Genomic DNA, 27,029 nt, shown 5'->3' on the forward strand with positions numbered 1-27,029 from the left:
TTTTTTTAGAGAGAGGGAGAGAAACACCAATGTGTGGTTGCCTTTTGTGTGCCCCCTACTAGGGACCTGGCCTGCAACCCAGGCATGTGCCCTGACTGGGAATCAAACTGGCATCCCGGTTTGCAGGCCGGCACTCAGTCCACTGAGCCACACCAGCCAGGGCTCAAAAATGTATTCTAACAGCAGCTTTTTTATTTCTTTTTCAAATCCTGTGAGGATATACTACATAGAATTGGTGATCAGGAATGGATCAGTTGAGATACTATCAACTCTAATGCCATTCTGCTATATTGATCTGCAGAAAAATACATCTCCCTCATCCAAATAAAAGTCATAGTTTCATTATGCGCTGTTCTAGTCATAAGAAAAGCACATATAAGTTACTCTGGGTTTAAGTTTATTCACTATAAAATGGGGATGACAGCAGTCCCGTCATAAGATTTAAGGATTAAATGAGGTAACATAAGTGAAAATGCCTAGATTATTTTTTTTAAGTCTGTCTTTCAACATATATGTTCTTCATAATAAATGGAGGGGGCAGTAAAGAAAACTCCAAAGAAATAGCCAGTTATAATCCAGTCCTACACCAAATTCCCATATAGCTTCCCAGATTATTCTATAGTTTCTGTTGCTATTTTCTGTAATTCATAAGGATTTTCTCAGATTCTCTACCATCTTCATTTTTTACCCTTCTAGCTGTTGCTAATATCTTGTGGCTTTGGATGTTTAAAAGAAACAAACAAACTTGTTAGATTTACCTTTTAGGCCATAATTCAGGCCCAGCAAGAAGTCAGGGAGGATTCGGGTAGTTTTCAGAAGGCAAGGATTATCCCAGGATTCCCCTATAATAGTAACCTTCAAGTGAGAATGTGTGTGCCCTTGAGAGAGAATAGCAAAACACCACTTTGGAAACAAAATCATGCTGTCCTGGGCATTCCAGCACTTCCTATGCTGGCCTCCTTTCGGCAGCATCCCTCTGTGCAATCCCACCCCACTCAGCCCTGGCACACAGTCTCATGAACATGCCACCTGCCTTCTCTCTCTCTGCTCCTATCCTTTAGCTGCTCGATTTACTTTTTTCCACATCCTCACCCTCTTCCAGTTCCAAGCTAAATAACCTTCACAGATGGCTTGTTTCATCAGAGCTGTTTAAGAACACAGGACAGTGAAACGGGGTCCAGAAGGAGCTGCCAGAGCCCGAGGCTGCCCTTCCTACACAGACCCAAGCACTTTTTGTCGTCAGCTCCCTAGAAGTCCATGAACAGTGAGCAGAAAGGCTGGCAGGTTGGGTGGTGGAATGTCTCTTTAACACTCTAATCCTCTAGCAACTAGCAACTAGTTCTCACTTAGATTTACAAGTCAAAACCTGGAACGGATACATTGCACACTCCATTTTCCACGGAAGACAGAGCACTTTGTAGTTGGCATTTCTCCCCCACTTTTTTACAGCATGGAAACCCAACAGGAAATGGCAGTCCCATTTGTGTTTTGGATCATGGTTTGAGCCCTCACTGAACTTCTTTGTGAACTCCTGGAGAGGTCTAGATCTCTGCCCTGCCTGACCTGAAGGGCAGTATTCCCAGCTGTCAGCATATCCTTGGGAAGAGGGTGAACTTCAGTCGCCTATTAGAAATCCTGCAGATGAGAGAAGACCCAGAATTTTACTTTCTTTCCTGTCAGCAAGGACATGTAAGTTTCCTGTCTGCCTTGTCATCAGCTTTGAAATACTTTCCTCCTGCATCCCCCATGTATGCAGTGGACTGTAAGCTGCTGCCCCCATTCATTATTCCAGCACCCTCCTTCCCTGTTACAATCTGATGGGTCTGGTTAATTTTGTCCTTGTGACAAGACAGGCTTTTCCTTGTCCTCACAGTTATTCCTGTGGGACTTAAGACCTCTCTGGTCATAGTCTCCATCTCTTTCCCTTCTCTCTAACTGCAGCCTCTGAAAGGAGATCCCTCTGGAGTCACTGAGGAAAGGCAGTAAAGTGCTATTTACTATGATAGGAGGCTCTTTTCTCTTAGTAAGCAGAGCTCCCTTGAAAGACCCCTGCCCCTCCTCCATTAAAGGCCATGCTGGTGGCTTAATCTGCTTGAATTTGGGCATAACTGGTCAGAGAATAATAGCAGGTGTGGAGTGGTCTGGTCAAAGGGAAGTTAACTCTCAGAGAGGGCAGGCAGTAGAAGAACAGAAGAGAAGGAAAGAAAATTTTGTAGCAAGAAAGTAAACTATTCTTTCTCTCTTTACTCCGCCTTCATATCTTCCAAGATCAAGGGTTGCCAGATGAACAACACACTGTTGTTTGCACAGTAAAAGATTCTTGGATTGATGGATTTTTGTAGCCTTTGTGTGCCAGGTGGAAGAAGGCAGCTTTGATTTCTTTTGTCTTGTCCCAGTGTTCTCTGATAAACCTTCCTTTTTACAGTACATCCAGAGGTCAAGACTGTGTACTGCAGACAACTTTTGGGGGGATACTCATACATAGGTCTTAACTTTGGCATTCAACAGTGATGAGTTTCCCATATTCATTCAGCTCATCAACTGATTAGCTGCGGTCTTGCCCATATTATGTCCAGGGAAATGAAATGAATCTGAGTGATAGAACCTCTCTTAGGGCAGGTGCTCTGAGAAGTTTTTAATTTTAGTATCTCTGTTCTTGCCTGTAACTTAGCCAAGCACCACTTGGTTTGTGTTAATCTAAATGCAAATTCATCACAAGTGTTTATTGTGTCCTGGGGGCAGGGTTGTGGGCTACTTGGGCTGGCTGGGTAGGGGTGTTGTCCTTTAGTGAAAAGGACTTGGAGTAGGTCCCTGTCTCCAAAAGTATCAATACCTTCCTAAGATGCTACAAAGTATAATGAACTGGCACAGACTTTGGAGTAAGACAGATGTAGGTCCAAATTCCAGCTTCACCACTTACTGGATGTTTCTTTTCCTTAGAGCTTCAGTTTCCTCTTCCTCTTTCTATCTCACAGTCTTGCTGTGATAATCAAATGAAATAACATAATACCTAGCAACCATCAGTCACCACTTTATCTCCACCACAGCTTCCCAGTAAAATGGAATATGTCAGCCATCAAGAAGCTGTGACCAGTGAAAACTTCAGAGGAAGTAAAATGCTGGCTTGGTCTATGTGCCAGTACCCTGTACCTCTGTAGCAGGCGTCTTGGATGCTCATGAGTTTTTGTTTCTAGAAAGTGCCCAACCTGATTCTGTTCAGTATTCTTTTTCACTTATGAGGACTTCTTTCATGATCAGTACCCAAGGGCTTCAGAATGTCTAGATGGTGGTTCTCCTGGAAGGCCAAACCTGTTTCCTCTATGCCACCACAAAGGGGTTGCTGACAGGCTGGTTTCCAGAGACAATTCTTTGCCTCTCTGCACTTTGTCTTTTCTTAAAGAGCCTTTCCTGGCTTCAGATCTGGTGAGAAGTTAGCCAGAGAGCTTGTCCTCAGCCTCCTATGAGGCTCAGGTTTGGCTTGTACCCTCCAAGTGGCCTGGAGGGAGCTACAGGGTGTTGGACATGGCCATGGGAAAGAAACGGCTCACAAAGAGAGTGCCGTTCGTGAGCCAGCTGCTCCCCACTGCCTGCTGGAGCAGGCTCAGTGAGGCCTCTGACAAGAGTCTTCAGAACACTAAACAGGTGATTAAAACATCAGTACAAGTCTTTCCAAACCTCACAGAAAGCCAAAAACTTAGTTTGGACACCAACAGAAATTTTCCACTCTGGAGCTTTATAAACTGGTCTGCTGTTTCTTCCTCTGCTCTGTGGCCAGAGGGGAGCTCTGTGCTAACGATTCCATAAAACCCTCCAAGTCTTCCTTAGTGGCTTATCATATGAGAAGAACCTATACCACCTTTTTCCATCAGGAACTGTCTCCAACCTCACTGTTAGTTAAGATTCTGAATCATCAGGCCTTCCAAAAAGGCCAGGTCCAGCTCTTGGCAATGTCCCCTGTGACAGAGCTGAGCTCCCCCATCAAGGTCAATGGCAGAACTGAACTGACTTTCCTCTCCTCCTCGCCCAGAATCATAGAAACTTATAAGAATGGAAAGAGATCTTCAGAATCATCTGTATTTTGCAAACAAGGTTCAATAACTTGCCCAAGTTAGGAGAACATGAAGTGAACTTTCCTCTAGACCCTGCTTTCCCGGACCTGTGGCATGTCAGCTGCCCAAGAGAAGTATACCCAGGCCAGTAGGAGTTGTCTTTAGAAATCAGCAATGAGAGACTGCCCCCCCTTTGCATTTCTGTCCTAGATCAGATCTTTCTTCTTGTGAGGATTGTGAGTACTTCTGCCTGAAGCACAGGTAAATGGTCTGGATCCACTGAGAATTGTGGCAGCTGGACACTTAAGAGGCACTTGCCCTGGCCACTGTGGCTCAGTTGGTTGGAGCATCCTCCTGTGACCAAAAGGTTATGGGTTCATTTCTTGTTTAGGGCACATATTTAGGGTTGCAGGTTCAATCCTCAATCCTGGATCCCCATTCCGGGCACGTATAGTCCCCTGTCCTGGAGCATACAGGAGGCAACCGATCGGTGCTTCTCTCTCATGTCGTAGTTTCTCTCCCTACTGCTCTCTCTAAAAGCAATGAAAACAAATGCCCTCAGGTGAGGATAAAAAAAGAAGGGAAGAGACACATTCCAGCTCCTCTACTTACTAGCTGTATTACCTTGAGCAAGTCACGTAACTCTGTGCCCTGATTTCCTCATCTGTGAAATGGAGATGATGACAGTACCTACTTCTTGGGGTGGTCGTTGAGATTATATGAGTTGGTGCATGAGAAGCATTTGGCTCAGTGCCTGGCTTGTAGCAGACATTCACTGTTACTGATAACTGTTAAGGGTGAGTGAAGCACGCAGCAGGTTTGTTGTTATGCCTTAGGAGGCCCAGTGGTGTTCTCCCAGGAAGCAGCTCTGATGAGTTGGCAAGAATATTGGACTAGGAAATCATTGCTGGCTTTCAAATCTTATTTAAAGTACTCAAGTTTTAGTTTTCTCAACTCTGTTACCATCTGAATATAATAATTAACTGCTTCATAGGATTTTCTAGATCCTAAGAGAGCCATGAAGAATAGAAGGTGGTATTTTTTTGTACCTTATCTAAAGTGGAGTTGCATTTGATCAATTTGAAGAATTGACCAAAATTATCACCACCTATCCTTTCAGCCTATAAAGCAGTGATTGTCAAACTTCGGTGTTCATAAGTACCTGGAAGACTTGTTTAAAGTGCAGTCCAAGGCCCTATCCCCAGAAATACTTATGTACTTAGTCCAAAGAAGTGCCCAGGGGTCTACATTCTTAACAAGCTCATATGTGATTCTGATTCAGGTGGTTTGAAAAAAAATGCTTTTTAGTTTTTAGAGATGAAGAAAGGGTACTAATACTTACTTAGTTTCTTCCGTGTGCCAGATATTTGCCTTATGTATGTATACCTCATCTCAAACGTGAATAGACTTAGCACAACTTGTCTTGTCTCCAACTCTGAGATGCCATTGTCTGCCTTTGATATTCAGGACTCTAGGTGTAGGACCTGAAAATGCAACTTAAAGCGGCCTTCTACTTCAGCCCTAACCTCAGATAATTTTCACATTTTTTGTATTCTTAATTTGCTGTAGGGATTCTCCAGATATGAGTGTAATTTTTTCCAAGAGTATAACACAATAGTTTGAAGAGCATAGTCGCACCTCTTGCTGAGATGTTTTCCCTTGCCCAGGGTCAACAGCCTTCCACTTAAGGCAAGATGCAATGTGCCCAGGGCTTGGCTGCTTGTGGTATCTTATTTCAAACTAGCAAACTCTGTAGACACCTCATCAAAGAGAGTACCTGTTCCTTATTGAGCCCAGACTTCATGGGGAATACCACCCAAAGCAGAAAGTAGCGTCTCTGAGTCTGTCCAGGGTGTGTGTTGCACAACACGAGGAGCGTGGTTCACATGGTAGACAGTGGTTGGTGCTCCCTCTGTGACCACGATGTCCTCTTGAGTTGTCCTAAGGTCCTATGGTCACCACCTGTCTCCCATGATGAGTTACCCACATTGTCCAAATACCCGTAGTGTATGTTGCAGGTAGAGTTTGTGTGTGTGTGTGTGTGTGTGTGTACATACAAATTGCAGTGCTGGCCCTCAGGAAACTTACATAGGAGAGAAGACATGACAGATTAATGGGAGAAAGATACTGAGATGCATAAACAAATCATCAGACAAGTTTATGGATGTCATGACCATGAGAGAGAATACGTTGTCAGAAAACAAATTTAGGGTCCAAAGAGAACTTGACAGGCTACAATGAAAGAAGTAAGTAAATAACAAGATGAAATCAAACAAATAAGAATTAATTCATAGAGTGAGAACCAAGATGGCAGCGTAGGTAGACACACTGCGCCTCCTCGCACAACCAGAACTAACAGAAAATCGAACGACATGGAAGCCCGATATCAAGGAGATAAAAAATAAACATTCATCCAGACCGGAAGGAAGGGCGGAGAGGGGCAGCCGGGGCGGAGAGGACTCGCGTGGCCGTGGTGGGACCGAGACTGGCAGAGTGTGGGACAAACAGGGCAGGCAGTCTGACCACTAGCAGACCCTGCGGCCCCACATTTGCGCAGATAAACTGAGAGGGCTGGACTCAGTGGTGGAGAACGGGGTGGGCAGAGCGGCGGGTAGCACCCCAAGGCCCCACATTCGCGCACAGATAAATTGGACGAACGGCGGGGAGTGAAGCAGACCGTTTAACCCAGGGCTCCACCTCGACGAAATAAAGCCTCAAACCTCTGATTGAAAACACCCGTGGGGGTTGGGGCAGCAGCAGGAGAAACTCCCAGCCTCACAGGAGAGGTTGTTGGAGAAACCCACAGGGGCCTAGAGTGTGCACAAGCCCACCCACTCGGGAACTAGCACCAGAGGGGCCCAATTTCATTGTGGGTAGCAGAGGGAGTGGCTGAAATCCAGCAGACAGTGGAGTGGGCGCCATTGCTCCCTCTCGGCCCCTCCCCCACGTAAAGCGTCACAGCTCTGGGACCAGCGTTACCCCGCCCCTGGGGAACACCTAAGGCTCCGCCCCTTTAAGTAACACAAGCACCAAGACAAAAAAAAAAAAAGGCCCAAATGACAGAACACTTCAAAGCTCCAGAAAAAATTCAACTAAGCAGCAAACAGATAGACAACCTATCAGATGCACAGTTCAAAACACTGGTAATCAAGAAGCTCACAGAATTGGTTGAATTTGGTCGAAAACTAGATGAAAAAATGAAGACTATGCTAAGAGAGACAAAGGAAAATCTACAGGGAACCAATAGAGATGCAAAGAAAACTGGGGCTCAAATCAACGGTGTGGACCAGAAGGAAGAAAGAAACATCCAACCAGAAAAGAATGAAGAAACAGGAATTCGGAAAAATGAGGAGAGGCTTAGGAACCTCCAGGACATCTTGAAACGTTCCAACATCTGAATTATAGGGGTGCCAGAAGGAGAAGAGGAAGAACAAAAAATTGAAAACTTATTTGAACAAATAATGAAGGAGAACTTCCCTCATCTGGCAAAGGAAATAGACTTCCGGGAAGTCCAGGAAGCTCAGAGAGTCCCAAAGAAGCTGGACCCAAGGAGGAACACACCAAGGCACATCATAATTACATTAGCCAAGATTAAAGAGAAGGAGAGGATCTTAGAAGCAGCAAGGGAAAAGAACACAGTTACCTACAAAGGAGTTCCCATAAGACTGTCAGCTGATTTCTCCAAAGAGACCTTACAGGCAAGAAGGGGCTGGAAAGAAGTATTCCAAGTCATGAAAGGCAAGGACCTACATCCAAGATTGCTCTACCCAGCAAAGCTATCATTTAGAATGGAAGGGCAGATAAAGTGCTTCCCAGATAAGGTCAAGTTAAAGAAGTTCATCATCACCAAGCCCTTATTATATAAAATGTTAAAGAGACTTATCTAAGAAAAAGAAGATAAAAAAGTATGAACAGTAAAAATGACAGCAAACTCACAGTTATTAACAACCGCACCTAAAACAAAAACAAAAGCAAACTAAGCAAACAACTATAACAGGAACAGAACCACAGAAATGGAGATCACATGGAGGGTTATCAACAGGGGAGTGGGAGAGGGAGAGGGGGGGAAAGGTACACAGAATAAGTAGCATAAATGATAGGTGGAAAATAGACAGGGGGAGGGTAAGAATAGTGTAGGAAATATAGAAGCCAAAGAACTTATAAGTATGACCCATGGACATGAACTATAGGGGGGGAATGTGGGAGGGAGGGGGTGGGCAGGGTGGAGTGGAGTGAGGGGGGGAATGGGACAACTGTAATAGCATAATCAATAAATATATTTTTAAAAATCAACTGCAAAGAAAAAGAACAATAAAAGATAGATGCAAATAGAAAAAAAAATGCATAATCTACCTTATCTTGAAAGTCAGCTGCACATAGCACAATACTAAATAATAGGGCTTCTTACAGTGTGGGGGGGCCTCAGGGAAGATGTGTTATGAAAGGGATAGTTAGTGGAATCCTTGCACTCAGTGGGGGGAGATATTATTAGTTACATATGTGAAAACAATTTAGGGATTTGTTGATTAAAAGCTCATAACACGTTGTTAGTGCAAGATGGTGAACAACAAAACCAATGCCGTTTTAGCCTGTTCACAGAATCGAGGTACCCAGAACGGAAAAAGGAGGAGATGTTCCACTCTGTTCTCCGCTGCCAGATTACACGTGGGCACTCACACTAGGAGACACAGTCGTCTCAGTGAAAGTCCCAGTGAAAAAATAAGCAGGATGTTGAGGAGACAGTCGAAGAGAGGAACAGTTGAAGGAAGGGGGACTGTTTAGCCTAGAGAAGGTATAACTCAGCAGACTTCAAATAATTTGAGGCCAGTCATGTGGAAGCAGAATGAGAGATTTTTATGTGGCCCCAGCGAACAGAATTAGAAGCACTGGGGTGGGGCAGATTTGGGCTTGAAAAGGGACAGACATCTCTACCTATTAGAAAAGTCCAAGTATGGAATGGGTTCCCTGAAGGAAGTGAGCCCCCTTGTAGATTCCAGACAATAACAGACCTCTCATACAGCACGGTCTGGACCAAAAGTTAACAGGGAAAAAATTCTGTTAAGTACGTAATCATAAAAATTACTTATATGTTTCTTAAACATTAAGTAATGGTGGTTTTAAAAGCTTCCTCAGGGTCTTGAATCCTTTCCCCCTGAAATACTAAAGAAAGGGTTGGACCACTGGGAGATACTGAGGAGGTTCTAGTGTGGGTCTGAATGATCAGTAACTCACTTTGTGGCATATAAATGATACAGATGTTGAGGGCTGCTAATGAGGTCAGAGAAGATGAAGTAAGTGTAGGCCTAGCCCATAGGTGCTGAAGAGACAACTGTGCCTTTGGAAGAGGGCAGTGTCAGGTTACTGCGGAATCCCTCTCTGGAATGAAAACGCTGTGCAATGAAGGACTGCGTCTGCCATGTTTTCTCGTGTGCCTAGGATATCTAGCATAGACCCTGTCACATCTTTGGACCTTAGGAAAAACTTGTGGGCAGTGGGCTTGCAGGGTAGGTAAAGGTTTCTTGATAAGAAAGGCATTTTATCAAACAAAGGAATGAATTGATTGCACAAAAGTAAAGTCACTATAGGTTGGGGGGATAATCTGTAAGTCTCAGGTGCAAAGGGGAGCAAATGGCCTGCAGGGGAATTCGAACAGGGTTACCTGGGGCCTGGAGTTGAGGGTTAGGGAATAATTATGAGAAATCAGCGTGGTGATATGCAGCGAGGGGTGGGTAGGTAGTAGAGATCCTGCCTTCCTCACGACCCTTCTGCCTAAAAGGGGGTAAATAAAGGAGCAGTGTGCCAGGTCTCTACAAGGAGCTTTTCCTCACCTCAGGCTGCCTCTTCCTTTTCCCTTAAGGGAAGAGGGGTTATTTCTCTCTTGAGGGAATCTTGGAGGTCTGAATATGGCACCCACCCCCTTCCCCAACACTGGAGCAGGGACTTTGCTTTGTTCTCTACTGAGTCCTCAGGTTCTAGAATAATGTCTAGTGCACACAGTAGGCACTTTGTAAATATTTTTTAAACTGAATGTTGTTTAAATGTGTTTAATGCTACCTATGTCTCAGAAAGGGTACTCTTCACCACACACATAAAAAAATAAAACCAGGAATAAACTTGGTGAAGGAGCCTGAACACAAAGCTAAGGGGTAGTCTCCTTATCCTGCCTGTCTAAAAGGCAAGTCATGATGTGGCTCAGAGCAACTAGAGCCCAAGATAAAGTACTCCTGGCTCCAAACTAACTGGCAGCGTAGAAACAGACTGCATGTGGATATTTGCAGACTGAGACAGACGCAAGGACTTTCATCCCCAGGGGCTGAGCTTGTAGCCTCCCCTGCTGGTTCAGTAAGTGAGGGACCTGGGGCCTACGTTCCAGGTTTCAGACCAGCTGAAGCCAGCCAGACCTGAAAGGCTTGTGTTGGCAGTGCCAGTATCCGCCCCTAACCCCTGCCAATTTGGGTGACTACTCTCAGAGCACTCTGCAAGGGAAGCAGATTGGACTGCAGCCCAAGCTACCGCTGCCTATAGTTTGTTCTCTCTGACGTGCTCACTGTTAAGAATGCACCTTGCTCATATAGCTGGAGCTCAGAGCTCTAGAAGAGAATGGTTTCTTTCAATGAGGGAACAGTTCAAGAAGAGCAAGCGCTGTACTCTGCCCAGCAAAACCCAGATTCCTATCTGGCTTTGTTCAGACTGTCCAAGCTCAGGAAATACAGGTGGGTAGAAAATGCCTCACTGGGAATTTTTTCATCATTTCTCTTGCATTGAGAGACCTGGAGCAAGGATCCAGCAGGGTCTCGTTTAAGAAGGATACCATTAACAAAGACGAAGCCACCACCCACTCCCCAATGTGAAGGGACCAGATGGGCAAGGCAGTTGTGATGTTCACAATTTTATTTCTGATGTGTGTGTTGGTGGCATGCTTTCCCAGACCCTCTCTAGGGTCCTGTAGAATGCATGCATGCCTCTGGTTAAGTCCAAGAATTTTTTAAGAAAATTAAAAAGAGGGATAGCTAGAGAGAGACCAGGCTTTCCCTCCACCAAGTGGCCTGCCCAGAAGCCAGGATCCAGTACCTTAGCTCTAAATAAAATATTTCATCAGCTTCAACACCCAGGTGAGCATTCCAGGGCCTCTCCCCTCAGCCCTAGACTGTGTGCCAGCCCCATGCTTCCTTCCTTACCTCCGAGTCTGGCTCCTACACGTCTCAGTGGGGTTAGGCAGAGTGCCCCTGCCACCACTGAGCAGAGTGAGGCAGCAAGGAAGAAAAAAATAACAGCCACTGGTTTATTGTGCACTTACTGGGCCTAGGCACTTTGCTAAATATTTTATATGCATTATCTCTTTTAAACCTCACAAATAACTTGAGCAAACAGGTTCAGAGATGTTAAGTAACTTGTCTAAGGAAACACAGCTAGAAAGTGGCAGTTAAAACTTGAACTCAAGTTTAAGTCTTGTGATCTCAGGTTCAAGTCTCATAGCCTATGAAGCCCAGGCCCTTGCCAAATCCCTATATTTGCCTCAACTTGCCTCTTCCCAAAATGGACCCATTTTTTTTTCCCTACTGTACTTACCTTCTCACTACCAGTGTATGCTCCACAACTCCTCTGTTCTCCCAACTGTCTCCACTGTGAATGTAATATCCCTCTCAGTAACTAAGTACTTATTATACCTTTTGGAATCTTCAGTAAAACTATTGGCTTATTTTCTCCCCTCCACCCCCAAGTCTTTCCATCTAACCGTTTGCCAGTTCCCACGCGCCTCTCTCTAGGAAACTTAAGGCTAGCGTGCGTGTGTGCGTGCGTGTGCATATGTGCATGCACACAGTGGATGCAGGTGGAGTGAGCAGGCTGCCGTGCCACTCTGAACAGGCATCTGTGCATTGCCAGCTGATTGGCAATGGCCCACATTGCCTCCGCTGAGAAGGAAACACAGTTGTTGGGACCAGACACATGGAATGGTGTGACTGGTATGGATTAGCCAATGATGTTAGCATTGCATCTTGTGACCCATTGACTCCTCAGTTAGCACAGACCAACCATAGAGTTAGGGAGGGCTGGGTCTGGGCATTGGGATCAAAAGGGACTGAGGAAGAGATCTGTGCCTAGCTGTCTTGCATAGAAATGAGGCCCTGCCACAGCAGGGGTAGGAAAATGGTAAAATGCTGATTGAGTTGATTCCCTTGGACAGTATGCCCAGGGGTTGTCAGGATATGCCTCTGGCCAAGGACCCATGTCTTTTTTCCTCCCTGACCCTTGTCATTCAGCCACTGCATTGATTCTTCCTTTCTCTGCCCTTCTGACCCTTTTCTCACAATTCAGGACCAGTTTGCTCTGATTAAGGTAGGCTGCAAATGTGTCTCTGTTGTAAACCATTGCTTCTGTCTTCAGAGTGATTGTGCATCCTTGTGGCCAGCTTCCCTCCTGCCTGGAAGCCCCTCCTCCTAAGACTGGGAATAAACCATTTCCTCTGTCCTCCCAGCTCCACAGGATTCCCTGGGTCTGAACTTTCACTGGCAGGCCTCTTCCTTAGGCTGACCCTCCCTTGACCACTACAGAATTGCCCTACCCACCCTTCAAGTCTCCTGTGAGGGTGAGTCGTGCACAACCAGAGGTTCCCAGTTTGTGAAAATACTTTAGTCTGAGTTCAGTTTCTTGTAACTAATCCTGTAGGCTCGGCTCATTAAAGATGATAATTAACCCATTGCTAATTGACCTCAGAAGCTAGCCAAACAGCCTATATTTTACCAGCTTTGGTGGTGGATTTGTAGGCTATTTTAAGGTTTCTTAATAATTTCAGCAAGACTTCACTTTCCTGTCTGCATCTTACTTGCTCTAAGGACATTCTGTAAAATTAACAAGCTATAAAGTTTGATTGAAGGTTTCAACAAATGTGAGAATAATTGACTCCATTTAGAGAAACAAGAAAAACAACCTGTAAACTTGAGTTTGTAGGGGAAAACCCGTGTGATTTTTCTCTTTAACCAGAGGAGCAATAGAAAGCAGGACTTTTTTAAGACCAGGGAGAAAAAAAACCCCAACTGGCTGATAATGCAAGTTTAGATTCTGATTCTCCCAACCAGCCTTTAGAAATAAAGAAACTTTGCAAAATCTAACCAGCCACTGTAGTGCTCATGCTTTCCAAGAGGTCTATATGGAGGAAACGGGGACCCAATAAAGATGGAGGAGTTCCTCATTCCCTGGAGTCTGCATCTAGAGAAGCCTGCCTGGGTCAGCTCTCTGACCCCTCCTCCTGTTCCCTTGTTAGGCTGAGGGTTTACTCCCTTCCCTACAGCTGCTCTGAGGTGTGTCAAATCTTACAAGTTAGAATACATCAGACTCTGGTGCCTGGTGCTCAGTTCCTTTTCTCTTTCTTACCCTCCCGCCTTCCATAAGACAGCTTAAATCTCTTCCTCTTTCTTCCTGGGCACGTCCCCTGCTGAGTGGCTGTGGAAAGTCACCAGTTTTCAGAGAACTCCATTCCTTGCTTATCTGTCGATCCCCTAAGGTACCCCAGATCAGTAACTTCGTCTGCCTCCCCTCTTCTCTCTTGACCTAGAGATTTCCCCAAGACTTAACCTTCCTCTTAGCTCCCGCCTCCACTTTCCCCTATGCATGCTCACATTATCTCTTTCTAAGGAACTGAGCCGGAGACTGGCCAGGCTCCTATATCGCCTTGCCACATCTCACTTTCAGTTTTCCTTTCTACTTGGTTCCTTGCGTGTGGACCTGATCGGGGTGATAACTGGAGCCCTGAAGCTAGAGGTTTCAGTTCCCGCTGATGGGGCACGCTGCCTCAGCTGGTCTTCAAGAGAAGGGAAAGGGGCTTTCTCTGGGTGCCTTTCTTTCTGCTCTTCCCTGACCTAAAGCCTCAGTTTTATTTTCAAAGCTGACTGGAATGGTTTGTTTGAGACATTTTGCCCATTAATTTTGGAGTTCCTGATAGTGCAGTGAGTCTCCCTCCAAAAGGGCCACGAGGGCCACTGAGAAGGTGCTGGGTCCCACATTTCCTGGGGCATGCCTTCCCTAGCTGGCAGCCGTTCTTCCCACCTCTAGCCCCAGTCCCGCACAACCTGTTAACAGCCCAGGAAGAAACACGCTCCTGCCCAGCTCTTTCCCCTCTAGAGAATCTAGAGTTTGCCCGGGGCTACAATGTACATGCACTTACATTCTCTGTTTTTCATTGATATAGAATGGAAAAATGTACTCATGAAAAGAGCTATTGTGAGGATTATGTCATAGACTTCATCTGGACTCCTTCCTCTCCAAGCAGGGAGCCTAGCTTTAACCCCTCTCCTACCAGGAAGTCCTCCTTGGTCAGCCAAAGATTATCTCGGAGTTGGCTCTTTTGGGTGGTTTGAAGGGCTTCTTCTATCATGATGTCCCTTATTAACCATATTTGAACCTTTTTCGCCTGACTCAAGTGCTGGAGGCTTTGTCTAAGAGAATATTCCCATAAATATATAAAACTCCAGGGCTGAGAGAACTGTGGTCCCCACCCCACTACGCTCATCCCCCCTACCATACAGCAGAATACTTTAGCTGGGAGGCCAGCAGACTGGAGACAGAAGGCTTCTCTGTACCCTGGGCAAGCCCCAGACTTTCTGCCTCTCAGTTCCCCATCTACCACATAGCTGGAGCCCCGTTTCTCACTCCCATGGTGCACTTTGGAAACAAGGAAACTGCACAACCTTGACTGTTCTTTCTGCTAGTTGGGTTGCAAAGGAGCAGGGACATTCTTCCAAAAGACCGGGTGACTTTTGTCTCTCCAAACACGTGGAATCCTTTTCAGACCTCTTAGCACCAGCTCAGAGACCCCACTGGATCAGAGGCCTTTTGAGAATCAGCCAGGAGTGCCCTTGCCCTAGGGAAGGAAGGGACTAATGGCCATAGTAAACAAAATCGGGGCGGGGTGGGGGGGACCAGGTGCCTTCTAAATGAGTGAAAATGAAAAAGGGTGTAGCGGGGGACGAAGGCATTCCGTTTTGCTTTTGAGTCCCCGTGATTGACAATTCCCACTGATTTTCCAAGAACGTGCTACAGGCAGGCTCAGGATGTCTGCATCCCTAGGTCCCGCTGTGCCCTGGAAATCCCCATCTCCAGGGGTCCCACGTCCACACATGTGGCCTTTCTCCCTCTTGGCCAGGAATCACACACTTCCTGAGCCATTCCGCATGCCACCCAGCCTGTGCTCTTAGCAGCAAGAATTTTCCTGCCCTCCTACTCAGCGTGCACACAACCATGGGCACACTCTCCTCTTCTTGGCAGATCTCTGCTGCACGTTGCAGGAGTGCCAGCACAACCTCTCACCATCCCAGCAATGCCAAGGTCCCTGGCAAGCTTTGTCTCTTTTTCCCACCCCTTAATTCCCACCTCCGTGCCACTCAGCATTAGCAGCCTCATACTGAAAAGGAAAGTCCTGGACCCATTACATAATTCTCCATAGTGCAAGCAGTAGCTGGGGCATAAGGTCAGAGGTCATAGTGGGGTCAGGTGGCTGACACACACTGTAACGACAAGGTGGTTAAAATTAGACCACAGAGAGGAAACTGGCAGTCTTGTGGAAATGCAGAAGTTTCCTCTGCAAGTGTGAGGCTGGGGATGCAGGGAGGCCACTGTGCGTGCTGCCTGCCAGGCTATTACTCATTTCAGCTCTGTTCTTTAATGCTTTTTAGCCCCTGCTTCTGTATTTCTAACCTTCCTCATCACATGTTTGAGTACATGTACTGGAATCCATGGTTACCTGCCCTGGTCCAATGAGAGCTTCCTTCCTCTTTCAAGGAGGTGTAAGCCCAAGACCAGGCACCCTGAGTTCAAGATGGCTATTCTTTCCAAAGCCTTTTCTGGGTAGCTGAGCACTCTCTATGTCAGCCTGTCAGGTGGACGTGGTTGAAGTACTTAGCCTCACATTCAGGCCTGTAATGATCCAGGACCATTGGTGAGGGTGAGCAGGGGCCACTCCTAAACAGAGAGGGTAGCAGGTTTTGCTGAGAAAGATGGTAGAGGATGGAGTCCCGTAGCACCAGCTGTCAGAGTGGTGCTCATTTCCACGGCATCCTAGAGGATGTATGTGCCTCTTCTGCTCCTTGTGGTACCCAGCCAAGTTTCCCTGTGCCTGTCAGTCCTTACCATGAGCATCCTGTGTGCCCCACTCCCTGGCAAAGGGTGCTAAGAGCAAGTGCTCAGGAGATGTAGTCTTTGCTACCAGTGGGGTTATTGTCCAGGTGAGAGAGTAACAAATGCACCTGTAAAACAGTGAGCAAACAAAGACAGACTCCAAGTTAGTACTTTACTGTGTGGTACAGACATAGAATTCCCTTTCGCATTGTGGAATGAGAAAGCATTGGGGGGCAGGGGACACTTAATATGGGCTACAGTCAGTGATGATGAGAATGGGCTGCCACCCTGTGGCATATCTGGCCACTGAAGTGTGTTTCCCTGCATGGATTGGCCTTTACCAGCTTCTGAGCTCCAGATCAAGTAGGGCCCCTCCTCTGCCTTGGAGAGTGCCCTGTCATATGGGGGAGACCCCAGGGGCCAGAGATGAAGAAAAGGGCATGAGAGGGCACGAGCAAAGCAGATGGGTTTGCAGGTGAGACCATGCATGTGTGGTCTCGCAGGAGGAGGACCCCAGACAGGGTGACTATGGAAACTTCATCTGAGACATACAAATTTGACAGTTGCTCAAGATATTGAATTTCATTTCAGCTAAATCAGCCCCAGCTTCTCTGACAGCACTGGCTTATGTGCTGATATGGCCACATGGGAGCAGGATGGCGTGAACCCCTGGAGGAGCAGAGCTTTGGTGAAACACCCCCCACCTGCTTTGCCTGTCTCCCTTCTCCTGACAACAGTTTCCTTCCTGACCCCAATCTCTGGAGTATGAGAAGCTCTTAGGTGGGGCAGGAACCCGTCAGGGGAAGCCCAAAATGATCTGGCTGAAATGAAACAGCCAAGAAAGCCCTCATCATTCATTTTGCACTCAGGCTGAAAGTTTTCCTTCTGGGAGTCTGGAGAGAGGGGAGCTGGGAGAAGAATGGAGAGTAGCAGTGAGGGATATCAGAAAGCTGTATTCTGTGAAAGCCACCCATCCTTATATCAATTAGATACCAAACTTAAAAGAATTTAGTCTTTTTTAATATCAGGACTTCAGGGAAAGAAAGGCAAAACCCCATAGGATGCCTGTCATTAGTCCTGGGGTTGTCTGCTGCACTTGAGATGCCCTAACGAGAGACAGTGGTGATTTTCCTCCCTCTGAAGATCTTGGTCCTCAACCCACCCTCAGCCCTCGCTCACCATCCCTCACCCGCGCACCCGATCTGTCTCCCTTGCCCAGCAGCTCTGACACATCTCTTGTGCCCCGCAGCCAGCAGTGTGTCTCGTCTTCATCTTCCCTTTCAGAAAATGCTGTTTTTCTTCTCTCCCTTTTGCCCTGTAGGTTATTGCAGCTGACTGCAAAAGGGTCACAGTGCTGAAGTATTTTCTGGAAGCCCTTTGTGGACAAGAAGAGCCTCTGCTGGCATTCAAGGGTGGAAAATATGTGTCAGTGGCACCCGTCCCAGACACCATGGGAAAGGAAATGGGAAGCCAAGAGGGAAAACAACTGGAAGATGAGGTACTATGCGGGAAGAGCCCGCTGTGGCAGAGGGAAGGCTCCCCTTCCCTCCCCCTGCAGTCCTGCTCTGCCCATGTCTTCAGCTTCTACCCCTGGTTATTTATAACCACTCGGAGCAGTGTCAATGTTAACGTGACCAGCCAACTTCTCAAGAGTGCACTCTGCTGGTGCCCCTTCCTGCCAGTCCCACCCCAGTGCCTCCTTCTCTGCTACGAGTTCCAGATGCTTCTTTTTAATGTTGCATTGGAGGAGAAGGGAGGGAAAGAAAGAGTTTAATAATGTGCAGCTCTGGAGGCTTAGGAAAGGGAGTGGAGGGGGGGTGTTAGGGTTCAGTCTGAGGATCAAGTTTATAGATGTGTGGAGCTCAGCACAGCACAGGCCTGAACTCCAGCCTCTAGCACACGTACAGGAAGAGCTGACATTGCTGGCCCCGTGTGGAAAATCACCCCCTCCCCTGGCTTACCCTCCCTCCCTCATTCCCTCCCTCCCTCCCTCCTGCACATCCTGATGTGATTAAGGAATTCTCCTCTTGTTTGTTTGCCCTTGGTTGTTCCTGTAGCCCTTGCTTCACTCTAGACCGGCGCACACCCTAGTGTGCGCACACCCGAGCCTGTGTACCCACCCCTGCCAAAGCCCTCTGGCAGTTGCCCTGCCATGCGTGTATGTACCTTTGTGGGGGTGATTGCTGTCATGGGTCTGTATGTGCTGGGCTTGTGTGTCAGTTGAACACTGCTGCCAGCTTTCCTGCTGTCCATGGGTTCTGAGTAAAAGTGAGTGTGTAGCGGTGTTGGAACATGTATGTGCTTAATGTCACTGCCAGCTGCCCTGCTGTGTGTCTGGGTGTGTGTACGCACACCGCTCACTTTTTCCTGATGGTTGATTCTTACCTTCTTTTTACCCCACAGTGTTAAAGACAGAGGGGACTTAGGTGGGAAGGAACGTGGGACTTAAGGAAGGGACGGAAGCAATTCCAGCCAGAGGCCAGGTCACCCATAGGCCAACTCAGTCATTTGGCCCACAACAGTCTCAAGCGCCTGGTGGAGCAGGGTGCGGTGCAGGGATGAAATCAGCAACAGGCCAGGGAAGCCAGATGTCAGCTGGAAGCTGTCGTTTGTGATCTGAAGGAGTGATAGAGTGGCCACCTTTGGTTCAGAGTCTTCAGACCAGCAAAATCTTGGACTGGCTTCATTAGAATAGCTGGAGAACTCCACCCCACCCCTGATGATACAGAGCTCAGCTTCCAGGACAGAGGTGGTTCCAGGGATAAAGCTGAGCCCATGATTCCAGACTCTCCAGATGAAACCCGGGCAGGGAATAATGGGAAAGAATGAGCTGTCAGCAAGGGAGGAGACAGTGGGGTTGCTAAAGCCATCGGGCTGTCCAGGCCTCAGGCAGGCCAGAGCAGTGCCATCTAAGCCCTGGGGACTGTGTAGAGAAGCATGGGTGGGGCAGGGCTAAGTCGGTTATCTCACCCACATAGTACGGCCCAGGCAGCCAGTGGGGAGTCAGCAAGGCCAGCACTCCAGGGTTGTTGTAAGCAATGTCCTCTGGCCAGCGGAACCTGCAGTGCCAAGTCAGGTTTGGCAAGTGAGACCCAGAGAGAAGGACTAAGGAGGGGCTCTTTCGCTCCTTTTTTTTTTTTTTTTTTTATTGGCTTTAGAGAGAGAGAGAAAGAGGAGAGAGGGAGGGAGAGAGAGAAACATTGATTTGGTGTTCCACTTATTGATGCATTCATTGGTTGATTCTTGTATGTGCCTTGATGGGGATGGAACCCACAACCTTGACCTATCTAGACGATGCTCTAACCAACTGAGCTGCCCGGTCAGGGTGGGCGGCTCTTTCACTCTTATCAAGGAATAGACCAGCTCTCCGGTCCCAGATCTTGGCTATGCCACACTCTCTCTCTCCTTCTAAGTGTTATTAACCAGACAAAGGTTGTGACCCATGCCATGCTGCCCACTTCTTCCTTTTCCCACGAGCCTCCTGAGTTCCTTTATGTTAGTGGTCCCTGGGAAACCCTACTTACCCCGGTCTGTGTAATTTCATAACCCTGCACTTCCTCGTTTGCTGTGAGAGCTGAGCAAACCTCAGACAAGCCTTGCTGACCCTCTTTTGACCTCAGTCAAGCTCACTCTGAGCCCCGTGATAACCCAGTGTATCCCTGATCAGAGCAGGCAGAGGCATTGTCCCCTCATGGGCCAGTCAGGCATGCTATTCCACTTACTCCAGTCCCGGTTAACCCCACAGGGAAGTAAATGGTTAGTGTCTTCCTCCTTTCCAGCACCTGGGCCTCTCTGGAAGTAAACCATGTGACACTATAGCCTGCGGGTTGTCAGATGAGTGGTGAATGGACAGCACCCCAGACTCCTGACACCTCTTTAGGATAGTGATATCTCATCTCTCCCCAGTAAGACCAAGTCACTTAACCTGGTTGGGAGAGAAAAAGAAGATGTTTCTTCCAACAACATTCCTCATGAAGAGAACAGTCTAGTTCCATAGGAATGCTACCAAAACACCTCTCTTCCCACCCTAGATTTTGCTCCCAAGACACAGCATCACCTATCCACCCACACACTTTACCAACTACTTTCAGCCAAGAGAATCCATTGAAATATCATCTTGCAATGGTCAGAGGAGAGAGCAGTATACACTGAACAGGTCCCAGGTGGGCCTGTGGAGACCTGGTAAAGCTGAGCCACTAAAAGATGGGTCTGGGCGCACTGTCTAGATTCAGGACCCCACCGCTATGTGGCTTGGTGTTATTGGTAAGAGCACAGACCTTGGAGTTGAACCCACTAGAGTTCCAGTACCTGCTCTGCCACTTACTAACTTTGTGACCTTGAGCAAATTGTTCAACTCTAAACCTCGGTGTGTTTGTTTATAAAATAGGGATTATAATATCATCTGTTTCACAGGCCATTGTGAATATTAAATGAGTTAATACATGAAAAACAGCCTTGTCCTTGGCCAATACTAAGCTCTCAGTAAATGGTAGCTGTTACTGTCATAATCATTGTCGTTACTATCATCCAGTTAGAAACTCAGGAATCTTCTCCTACTAAATCACTCCCTATAACCCATGCTAACTCTGTCCCTCAAAGGAAGTGTCTTGGGCAGCTGCATGTTCTCTACTGACCAAGGCCAAAAGTGAGAGAGTAAGGAATGGAGCCTGGGACCACCCAGGGAGCAGTGGCTTCTGAGCTGAAGCTGCAAGCAGGGAGGTGCCATCCCTGGGGAAGGCTCCACAGGCCTGGCAGGAGACTCCACAAGCTGGCCAGCTCTCTCCCAGCCTACCCAGGCTCCAGTAGGGCAGCTGAGCAAGGCCATGTCATGTGAATTCCTCTAAGGGGGCCCAGCAGCGCTGACACCACCAGGCTGTGGTTTTAAAAAGAAACCAGGGCAAGGTCTGCTGAGCTACAGCATCTGCTCCCTGACACCGTCTGGGGAAAGAGAGCTTCTACCCCTAACTCCCAGCTGTTGGTCAGAATTGATTCCTATCAAATCATTAGCATGAATTAGATATAAATTGGGTGATTTAACTTTCTCTGTAGTTTTCCCCTTTGGTGTTTTCAAAATGAAAATAGACCCAAAGTTTGACTTTGTGAGTGTGCACAAAGGAGAATGAAGAGCTGTGAGTATAAGCATGAAAGTGTGTGTAACTTATCATGTGGATCTGTGACTCTGTGAAATTCAGAAAGAGCCCTAGAGGACAAAAAGGAGTAATTGGTTTGGGGGGAGGAAATGACAGCTTCTCTTTACCCCCTCACACCTTGGGGCTCTTTGCAAGAAGTGGTCTGAATAAGCATGGAATGAGGGTGCTGGAAGGACAGAAGGGTGGGTCTTACAAGTGTCATGGGCTCATAGTCTCTCTCCTCTCTTCCCTTGCCTGTTTTGCCACCCAAAGGAGGAGGATGTGGTGATTGAAGACTTTGAAGAAGATTCAGAGGCTGAAGGCAGTGGGGGCGAGGATGACATCAGGGAGCTGCGCGCCAAAAAGCTGGCTCTGGCCAGGAAGATAGCTGAGCAGCAGCGTCGCCAAGAAAAGATCCAGGTGAGGCTGCCTGGGGAGGGGTTTCCCATCAGGGTGTGCTAGGCGGGGCATGAGGGAATGTGAGCAGGGAGCAGGGACGAGTAGGAACCCCCGTTTTCTTTTTCTGTCACTAAATCTGGTAGCACATTTGAGGCCTGGAGACTCCCTCCTTCTGGGCTCCGAGGCAGGGGCAGGTTCCTCTCAGAGAATCTGATGAAAGCTTCTCCCCCAGAGATCTGCGACTCCACAGTCTTCCACACAGTTTCAGGAGTTTTGAAGTTCCCCTGAACCTTATCCTTACACTGCCCAAGGGGCCAGGGATTCTTTCTGGAGAACACCTGTTCTCAGGGGCAGGATGTCATGGCCACAGCCTGCTTATCTGGGTTCCCAGTGGGATGGCCAAGCCCCTTTGCAAACACTCTAAACCTTCCCAGAAAGAAACTACTTGGTCTCCGCACAAGGATTCCTTTACCATCAGCCCTCTTGTGAACCCATTCCCCCACTTCCAGTAAGTTTTTCACTGTGGCTCTTCCAGTTCTGCCCTCTTGCACTATAAGCTCACTTCCTCTTATCTAGGGCCCAGGGCACACAGGGAAGAGCCAGTCAACTGCCCCACTTAACTCTGTGCATGGAGAAGCATCAAGCCTCTTTAGGAATGTCTGTTTCCAACTCTTTTTCAGACGCCCCTCACCTTTGGCAGAGGCCTCTGTGCATGTGGCCAAGCAGACCTGATCACAGTCCGGGCTCCACCACTTACTAGCATTATGACTTTGGGCAAATTGTTTAATTTCTCAGAGCCTGTTTCCTCATCTGTAAAGTGAAAGTGATAACAGCATCAGCCTCTTAGAATTGCTGTGAGACCTGCAGAAACTGGCCAGTGTAAAGTGCTTTAGCACGATGTGTAGCATACAATATGTGCTCCATAAACACTCACTGTGGTCTGATATTACCCCTCTTACAGAGCCCTGCCCTGGGAAGGGAGTAAATACCAATTGGGATCCGTTGTTCTTTAGACGTATTCCCGTCCCCCTGTACACTGGAATCAGGTGGTGATGCCTCTACCAGCGTCACGTCCTCAGCCCACCTGTGGTCTCTCTGTTGTGGCCCGCACAGCAGCTTCATCCTCCCATTGTCTTCCTGTCCTGTGGCTCTTTTCTTCCCTGGCCATCCGTCTTCCCAAAAGTTTTACCCATTTCTTGACTCTCAGCCCACCACTTGTATAATCTGTTGTGTCATAAGTCACAAAGTCCCTGCCTTTATCAAGTCTCGGGCCCCATCAGAGTTGACTTCCCCGTAGCTTTGGACCCTGAAGCCATCTTCCTTCGGCCTCAGTTTTACACAAGTGAACACTCATCTTCTCTCTCTCTCTCTCTCTCTCTGTTGACCTATACTTCCTCACCACTGTTCTTTGCTTGGTCTCCTCCTTTCTTTCTCTTCCTTCTTAGTCTCAGTGCACAGAGGTGGCACTCAGCAAATATTTGTTGAGTGACTTAATAGATGGTAACAACTAGAGCATCATCTTAAATTCCTCACTCAAGTCTGGTTTTTTTTTTTTTAATCAAATCTATTTGTTCACTCTTATCCCCTTCTGTCCTCTCTATTGTCATTGCTACTACTGCTAGTGTAGTCCAGGTACTGATGTGGAATACAGCAGTTAAGGCCTGTGCTTTGCACAGCTCTGGAGGGTGCCATTTACCATGTAGTCTGTGATTGACACCTCTTGGAATTGTGCAGTACCCTGTCTGCATGGCGGGTTCACTGCCTCTAATGCATCTGTACGTGTTTTCATCATTGTTTCCCCAAAAGAGCCGTTCCCCCTGCTCAGAAATTATCAGTGCCTTTGCTTGGCTAACATAATAAAGTCTAATTCCTTATTATGGCATTCAAGGCTTTTGTGTGTGTTCCCAACCTCTTCTCCCATACCCCAGGAACCCTTACTATATATTTCATTGGTCAAATGATTTAACTTCTCTGAGCCTGCTTCCTCATCTATAAAATGAAAGTGGTAACAGCACCTGCCTCGTCCCTCAGCACGACAGTGCGTGTACAGTGCCGTCCCAGACCAGGGCCCTCCTGCCTGGACAGCAGTACTGCCCTTCCTCTCCTTTCTGACTCTCAGGTCCTTGTTCATGCTGTTCCCTTTTCTCTGCTCCACAATTCCTGTTACCTGTTGAAATTCTCTTCCTCCTACAATCCCCAGATGAAACTCCATCTCCCCAGTGAAGCTTTCCTGATTCCCCCCAGGAGGAATTAATCTCTCTCTGCTCAGTGTACCTATAGCATTGATTTATGCTTCATATGTGAAACTTCTATCACATGTCGTATTACACTTATTTCTGGACTTCTTCCCCCACTGTACTGTGAACTCTTTGGAGTCAGGTACCCTGTGTTCAGCTCGGTTTAGTAAGTGGTGGTGAGCATCGACTATGCTAGTGGTCAGGGGACATGGGAGTGAACAAAGAAGTCCCATCCCAGAACATGCAGTGGAGCGGAGAAGCCAGTGACTTGAAGTGTGAGTGAGCGTTGTTACAGAAGGGAAGGACAGGATGCTGTGGGTACATGTGCTGCAGGGACATGGCCCTGTCTAAAGCGCCATGTTCAGTTCTGCCTCTCCAGGGACAAGCAGTACCTTACAAATAGGAAGGCTTGTATGAGGCTTGACTTCTGGTGCCAGTGCTGCCCCCATCCAAAAGCCTGTTCTCCCCGTCACCTCCTTTAGAGCAGGCTACTCTGGCCCAGGCACTGAGGGCCTGCTGTGGTTTGGCCAGAGCTGGGGTTGCTGTGGCCCCTTTAAGAACAGGCCCCACATGAACCGCTGCTGGCGGCCCTGCCTCCTGTCAGCCTTCTTCCTCCAGCCTCACAGCCACAGGAGGATTTCTCAGCAGAGGAAAAATTCCCCCCTTTCCTTCTCCCCCCACCCCTTTTAATGCCCGGGGCCCTTCACTTCCATAATTCTTCATTTTCCAGCCTTGAACGTAAGCCAGACACATCTGTCTGGCCATATGCGTGAACCCTGGAGTCTGTGCCGAGGTGGCTGTAAAACAGGGCCGGTGAAGGCCCTTCTGGGAGAGCACACACATGTGTGTGCCCTCGGGCCATTGGCTCCCTGCCCAGAACCACGGGGCTGCAGTGCTCCAAACCCATGTTAACCTTTTCTTATTTTTCCTCTTTTTGTTTACTTTAAGGGGGGAAAATCCCAAGGAAAAGGGGTAAATTGTCCTGGGAGTGGGGGAGAGGCTCCTAGCTAGAGAGGCCATTATTGTTGGCAGGTACCTGGGTCACACTAATACAATAAGGAAGAGAAGAGCATCGAGTGAATTAAGATTGGAGAGATGGGCTGTAAATTACACTACTCTGAACTCCATCAGTCTCCAGGGGTGTTAACCGAGAGGTGTAAGGCAAGTCCCCAGCTCCCAGCGCCTTTTACAGATGCAGCAAAACAGGAACCACACATGTTTGGGGAAGGGGATATGAAGATGGGGTTGAAAAAAAAATCTTCCTGGCCCCCATGATGGCTATAAAGTCCAACCGAGATCTGGAGCTGTAGCCACACCCCCACTTCCCTGCTCACACCTAGACCCCTGGGCCCAAGCTCATCTGTGGGGCTGGGGGAGGTGGGGCCTGGCCTCGCTCAGCAGCCTGTCCTTCCCTGCTTCCGGCGTTGCACAGAGGCTGGTGAGTGGGGCCGACTGGAGGTCAGAAAAGGGGTGTGGGTAGCTCTCAGGGCCTGTGCAGCTGGAGCCCCGGCTCCCGGGCAGGCCCCTGGATGCTAAGGGGCCAGATCCGCCCACTGGGGGCTTTGAGGCCACGCTCTCCAGCTCAGCCTAGACTTTGCCTGTTTCCTGAGACAGCTGTCTTCATATTGGGTTGTTTCTGCCCACCTTGCTGCTTTCCACCCTTCCAGTTCTTTTCATTCTCATTGCCTTTCTTGGGAGGTGTCCAGAGACCACAGCAGGGTACATGGTTTGTCTGGGAAATTGGTCAGAAGTGTTTCATTCCTAACCAGGCCTCCGGGGCGAAGCAGTCACTGAAAATCCTCCTCCAGGCATGAGGCGTGGCCTCTTGGCACCTCGTACTGGCCCTGGCCTTATGAATCCCCCGCCTCCTCTCTGCCTCCATGAGGCTTTGCTGTGATTTGTGCTGCTGTCGGGCGGGGTCAGGTTTCCTGAGCAGTTGCAAACATCCCACCTGAAACATAACAGGCTCTTCCTCTGGCCACAGCTATTGTTTCCCTCGGTATTATGGCCACAGTCTTGCTCTGTAGCCAGCAATGACATGTGTTCTGAAAATAGCTTCACTCCCCTGTCCCCTTCCCGCCCACCCACCCTCCTGAAGATGCAGTCACTCCTTTGTGGTGGCCCCAGGAGTTTTGCTCTAAATATAGCTGCAGCCCATTCACGCTGCCACCCAGCTGGGGTGGGGGGGCACTGTGGAACAATGGGGCACGCACAGAGCCCCCCACACCTGTATGGAAGCTAGCGGAAGACAGACACTCAGCCCTGGCTCCTAACTGTCGGAGACAGGGTGGGAGCGAGCGCACTACCAGGCCAGGGGCACGTTCACGCCAGGGCAGGAAAGCACATCAGCCTGTGGAGCCTGGCGACCGCCCTCCCGACTCAAACCTGTTCCAGAGCCTGTTCCAGCTTCTCCGCAAACTATGGCACGCGCCTCCGGTATGCTTCAGCTTCTCTCGCCTCCCTGGCTCCAGCAGCATCCACAAGGTTCTAGTCCCTTACGGGATGGTCAGGCTGTTGGCTGGACCGCCCTTAGGCTGCTGCCTAGAATAAGTTCAAAGGTGTCATGCTTAGCCCTGTCACTCCCATTCTATTAGGAAAGGCCACACTTCTCTGGCATTCTCAGAGCAAGAGTTATCAGGTAAAATTCACTCTGATTATCTTTAAAATGCCCTCCAACACTGATATTCTATGATTTAGCTCCTTGAGCCCCTGTTATACACCAAACTCTATGTTTGGTATTATAAAAGTACCAGAAAAGGCAGTTCTCCTTGAGCTCCTATAGTCAAGTTTGAAACTGAGTTCAGTCCTCATAAAACAATCAGAAGTAGCAAGCAAGTCGTCATACTTAACTTTAAAAGACAAAGCAAAGTGTATGTTAAGCTTTGTGGTATTGACTTTGGACCCCTCCAGAGAAGGGGTCCTGAGTACAACTTCCCCATGAGTACCCCAAATGAAGGTGCTGAGTGTACTGCTCCCAGGGGAGGCTGGTGGCTCTGCCTGTTTTCTGCAGCCAATGCAGCAGCCACTCCCTTGGTTTCTGCAGCTTGAGAAGAAATTGCCTCCTGTGCTGCTGATTATCTTACCAACTATTCCTATTTTTTATT

General features: G+C 48.0%; 1 protein-coding gene across 3 annotated transcripts in view; it reads left to right on the forward strand.

The window, feature by feature from the left end:
• SMG6 (SMG6 nonsense mediated mRNA decay factor) overlaps positions 1-27,029 on the forward strand; it is a 225,743-nt gene that overhangs the window by 185,898 nt on the left and 12,816 nt on the right. For 2 of the 3 annotated variants that reach the window (XM_024565177.3, XM_024565176.3), the window contains exons 14-15: positions 17,482-17,658; positions 21,563-21,709. In XM_024565177.3, the coding sequence (XP_024420945.2) occupies positions 17,482-17,658; positions 21,563-21,709 (324 nt within the window). The remainder of the gene's footprint in view (positions 1-17,481; positions 17,659-21,562; positions 21,710-27,029) is intronic. The other variant, XM_053911107.1, reaches the window with a different exon arrangement.

This window comes from Desmodus rotundus, chromosome 9, assembly GCF_022682495.2.
Source record: "Desmodus rotundus isolate HL8 chromosome 9, HLdesRot8A.1, whole genome shotgun sequence".
In the NCBI taxonomy this organism is placed as follows: domain Eukaryota; kingdom Metazoa; phylum Chordata; class Mammalia; order Chiroptera; family Phyllostomidae; genus Desmodus; species Desmodus rotundus.